The 5000-nt window shown below is 42.1% G+C and overlaps 1 protein-coding gene across 1 annotated transcript in view; it reads left to right on the top strand.

Annotated features, from left to right (window-relative positions):
• Positions 1–5000, top strand: part of adcy1b (adenylate cyclase 1b) — a 57068-nt gene that overhangs the window by 5715 nt on the left and 46353 nt on the right. The window contains exon 3 of the mRNA XM_035520014.1: positions 1–53. This exon is cut by the window's left edge and continues 66 nt beyond it. Coding sequence (XP_035375907.1) covers positions 1–53 — 53 coding nt within the window. The remainder of the gene's footprint in view (positions 54–5000) is intronic.

Genomic DNA, 5000 nt, shown 5'->3' with positions numbered 1-5000 from the left:
CCTCCTGAACGCATATTCCACAAGATTTACATCCAGCGCCATGACAACGTCAGGTACAGCATGTTAGTTCTGCTATAAACGTGTTACGTCATGACAACATCAAGTATGGCATGTTAGTTCTGCTATGACCATGTTACATCATGACGCCGTCAGGTACGACATTTTAGTTCTGCTATAACAATGTTATGTCATGACTTCACTCGCTGAGGGTGTGGAGAGGCCTTAGAAGAGATTTATCATGCTTGTATCATACATTTGGCCTAATACTGTAACAAAAGCTGTCAATGTGTTGGCAGTTACAGAACATGACTGTTTGTCTCAACTGCTTAAATGTGTCTCTTCAACAGTCTATGGAATTTTCCTCACATTCATGTTCAGCTCACTCTGAAAACTATCTGATTTTACAGCTGTTTAGGAACATAAGGCCTCTCTTTTTCATGACTCATAGCTATGCCACATCACAATAGATTTTTGGTGGGGACTAAGTGTATATTGTAGGTGTATATTACACTAGGCATTACGTTGTTTTACGTCGTAGTGTAAAAAACTTACGCTAGGTGTAACATACACCAGTATATTACACTAGGACTGGGTGTATATTACACAGTCATATTATATTTAGCAAGATATTGCTAAAAAAAGGGGGTTATTTTCAAACACAAGCATTGTGATCTTGCATGTATACTGCAGTATTGAGTGATGGAATTTGCTGTGGATAAAATACAAAAAATACTTTTGGACATTTTAGGTGTTTGGGGGCATTCTAGCACATTTTGATGGCAAAAGAAACGTGGCGTCATCTAAACAGTCAGAATAGAGGTTAAACAGCTGATAAAAGGTGCAAAATACAAACGAGAACTCGACGTTTGATTACTCTCAGCTGGAGATATTTGGCAGAGTTCTTTTGTGAAGTCTCACTGTTTGCACATGTGTTTGTGTGGACAGGGTGCACAATATCTGGAGGAGGTTTCATACTGCTGTGGAACCTTCCGTGCAGTGAGGTTTCCCAAAGCTGCATTTGAAACGTGCATGTGGGAGTTTTATTGCCTATCAGAGGCACATGTGAGCAGTGGGTTTATTGAACGGTGAATGGATTTGCATTCAGTGTTCCATTCCTGTCTAAACAGAGATAGTCATAGTGCAGAATTACACAGTGGGGTATTTAAGGCCAGCAGAGCATTGCGCCCATCTTAACTACCGCCACAGTGATGGTACCACAGTGTTTCTACCACAGCGATTCTACCACAGCAATTCCACCATGGCGATTGCACCACAGTGATTGTACCTTGGTGTTTCTACCGAAGTGATTGTACCACAGTGATTGTACCTTGGTGTTTCTACCGAAGTGATTGTACCACAGTGATTGTACCTTGGTATTTCTACCACAGTGATTGCACCATAGTGATTGTATCACAGTGTTTCTACCAGTGTTTCAGCACTCAGGACCCCACGCAATGCACAGGTGCATCTTTCCAGCTAATTATCAGGCCCTCTATGAGCTGAATAAAGTGTCTCAGTGCAGGCGGTGAATATCAAAGGGAGACCCAGATACAGGAGGTGCAGAACACTTGTGCAAACAAGTGGATGGTAAACATTTCAAAGCTGATAAAGCATTTCTAAGAAAATGGAAAGCATTCAGATCAGTTTTTGGTTCTCTGATCTGAAACTCTGCTCCGGAGGTTGTGGGAACTGGTCTGGTGTTCTGAGGTATTCGCTCCTCAGGTCTCACGCTAAGCAGCTGCACAGGAGGGTGTGAGCCAGGCTTTACAACTGTGGCAAGGACCACACGTTGCACGATGTCTCATTATCATGGCTAGTGCTGAGAAATATGACATGTTTTTATGCTTTGGTCTTTCTCTCTCTCTCTCTCTCTCTCTCTCTCTCTCTCTCTCTCTCTCTCTCTCTCTCTCTCTCTCTCTCGCTCTCTCTCTCTCTCGCTCTCTTTGTGTGTGTGTGTGTGTTGGAAATCTAAAGCTATTGTGAGATGCAGTAGCTTAACTGAGTGAAAATTTGAAACTGAGTAAATATAAACCAACTAAAACATGATGCAAGTAAATGCAGTCATTACATTTCACACATGAATGTTTGCTGGTACCAGCTGTACCAGTCATCTCCTTCGGACTCCCTTGTTCTGTTTCCGTACTTTATGAAGTGTCTCTGCTCTGGCTCAGAAGCAGTATATCAGAAGTAATGGCACAGATCTTCTGTCTTTACTTTCCTGAACTTCACTGTCACAATAACTTCCTACAGCCCACATCACTGTACATGTTAAAGTGAGGTAGTGCCACGAGCCCATCCTGACCCACACCTACTGGTAAACGTACTCTCATCTGTTGAACCGAGGTGTTGAGAACACACATTCTCTGTTTCTTTCTCTCCACTCCAGCATCCAGAATAGTTAAATAGTTATATTTAAACCCTACGGCTATTGCTTGCTGGGTGAATTGTTTATTTGGTGCTGCTCTTCATAAGAGGAGTAACAAAGTCATGACCCTAACGACTAATTAACTACAGTAAAATTTGGAGATAAATTGTCCTCTTTATATATCTAGAGAGATTGTCAGATACAAGGATCAGTTACTAGTAGCACAACAACAACAACAAATCATAATTGCTTGGAAATTGTGAGATCTTTTTGTAAGGACAGAACACGTTTGTGGTTTATTCTCTGTGTACTTCAAGTGTTTTTCTGCACGTGAGGTCTGATCTGTCTCTTTATCTTGTATGTGTGAGATCACGTTAGCTGTCCGCTGGCAACAGTCACAACAGTAAGCGTTCCGACGTATATATGCCTGCCCATCTTATGATCTTGCAGTGTAACAGCACAGAACTTGTCCTTCAGTATGATTCAGTATGATTCTGTATGTTTCTGTATGATTCAGTATGATGCTGTATGATTCACTTTGATTCAACATGATTCTGTATGATTCGGTAGGATTCTGTGAACACCAATACAGCAGCGCTCTAATCAGTACACAGAGATTTCTCTGTGCTCTGCAGGTGCTGTGTCCTTCCCTACAGGGCCACAGTACACCTTCCATGGGCAGGAATATTCCATCTGACCCAGTCTACACTGGCAGGCTCCTCCTCTCTTCTGCAGTTTCTGTGTTTCCCACAAGTTTCCCACAATGGCGAAGTGCTTCCATTTGTTTGGCTTAATGGCCCAGTCTGACCAGACCACTTGAGGTCAGAATGAGTGCGGTGGTTCTGGTGCTGGCAGCTCAGTTCATGGGAACACAGTGGGCTTGTGTTTCTTGATTTGTTGCCAGGTTCAGTTAGTGCTGCTTCATTGCCTGTTTCTCACTTGTTCTTGTACAGTGGAAAAGGTATTTGTCTAAAATACGCCTTCAGTTTGCTGTGTCTTTCACTTTCATGTGTAGTTACTGAAGTGTGATTATATAAACACAGAACTAAAAGTGATTTTGTTCTTAGAGTCACTTTAAAAGTTCTGGATGACAAATACTGAAGAAATATTTCTAGTCGGCTGCACTTTTCCTGTTTCGAGCACATGACGTCCATCTCATTTTAGTTTCATTTTACTCTCATCTCCATCTGAGCAAGTACCTGTATTTCTTTCCCATTTTAGCCTCAGCTCTTTGCATACTTAGTATTGCTAGCTAGCTAATTAAAAAAAAAAAAAAGTAATACACTACCTCAATTAAGATTAATTACCTTAAAGGTATTCAGTGTAATTAAAAACTTAACTGTGACAAGTTAACATTTTAGATATATTTTTATAACGTCAGATTTTATTTCATTTTAGTGTACTGTGGTGGCTTCATGCCATCTTCTTCCACACTGCGGCTCTTCCACAACCATCCGTGCTCTTCTCAGCTCATCTTTTCCTCTCTGCTGCTGATCTCTCTCTGCTGCTGATCTCTCTCTGCTGCTGATCTCTTCTCCCTAAACCAGGATCTCAGCGGTCGTACCCAGCAAAGCGGAAACTCCTGGCTAGTTTCACAGCTGTGCTGCAGAAACACCATCAACCTATAAGGAGTTCGTTCTCGTTCAGAAATAACATCTCTGTGGAAGCTGCATCGCTGGTCTGCTGTGAGAAGCCAGAAGCTCTTTCTGCTCACACGTGGGGTGAAGCCGCACACTAAATGACCAAACGCTCCTTCCCACTCCTGGACTCCAATGCTGGGCCTACTGAAGGGGATTTACTGCAGTGCAAACATACGGTTCTACTGTAACGCCTCGTGTGCAAGTCAGATCAATCTGGACACGGAGCCTGGAGCCTGGAGCCTCTCGTCCAGCGCAGAGCTGATGGCCGTGTGCCCAGCTCCCAGGGCACTACCTGTACTCTGGAAACAGGGTTTGCTTACAGGAGTCTGTGTGACCAGCCGTCTGTTATAATGATGAATGGCCGTCAGCCCCACTGAAAATCCGACACAGTGTATCATAGAATATAATACATTAAAATGCATTTTCACAAATTAAAAAAAGAATTTACAGTAGCAAATTTGAATTGTACGTTGTGTTCCTAGCTTCTTAGGTATAACTTCATATAAGCTGTCAAAAGCCTGAATTTAATTAAAATGGAATGAAGTCTTTGCTTAGGAATGTTGTGGTTATATGTATTTAAGAGATTCTCAGAAATATGGAGCAAACCTAAAGTGAGAAGCACTAGCGTTCACTGCTGCATGACCCTGCTGTCTCTCACTGTAAACCTACCGGTATTTTAGTGCTTGGGAAATGATGGCAGTCTGGCCTCAAACATATGCTCTCACTGCTTCCTGAGAAAATCACAATTAGTGCACCAGTGTACTGTTGCTGTCTGCAGAGATAAAATGGCCCATAAGCTGTTTATGCTCATATCAATCTGTGCACATTTATTTAGCAATACAGCATGCTATTACCAAGCCGTGAGAGTATTGTGATTAGGGTGTAATTATTAGAACCTTTATCTAGAACCATTATCCAGATCATTATATAGATCATTATCCAGATCAGTTCCGTGTGCTTCAGTTCCAAGTCTTCATATTCTTCTCTCTCTCAGA

Source organism: Electrophorus electricus, chromosome 19 (assembly GCF_013358815.1).
Source record: "Electrophorus electricus isolate fEleEle1 chromosome 19, fEleEle1.pri, whole genome shotgun sequence".
NCBI classification, from domain to species: domain Eukaryota; kingdom Metazoa; phylum Chordata; class Actinopteri; order Gymnotiformes; family Gymnotidae; genus Electrophorus; species Electrophorus electricus.
The sequence above is the reverse complement of the archived record's forward strand: the minus strand, read 5'-3'. Positions and strand labels throughout refer to the sequence as shown.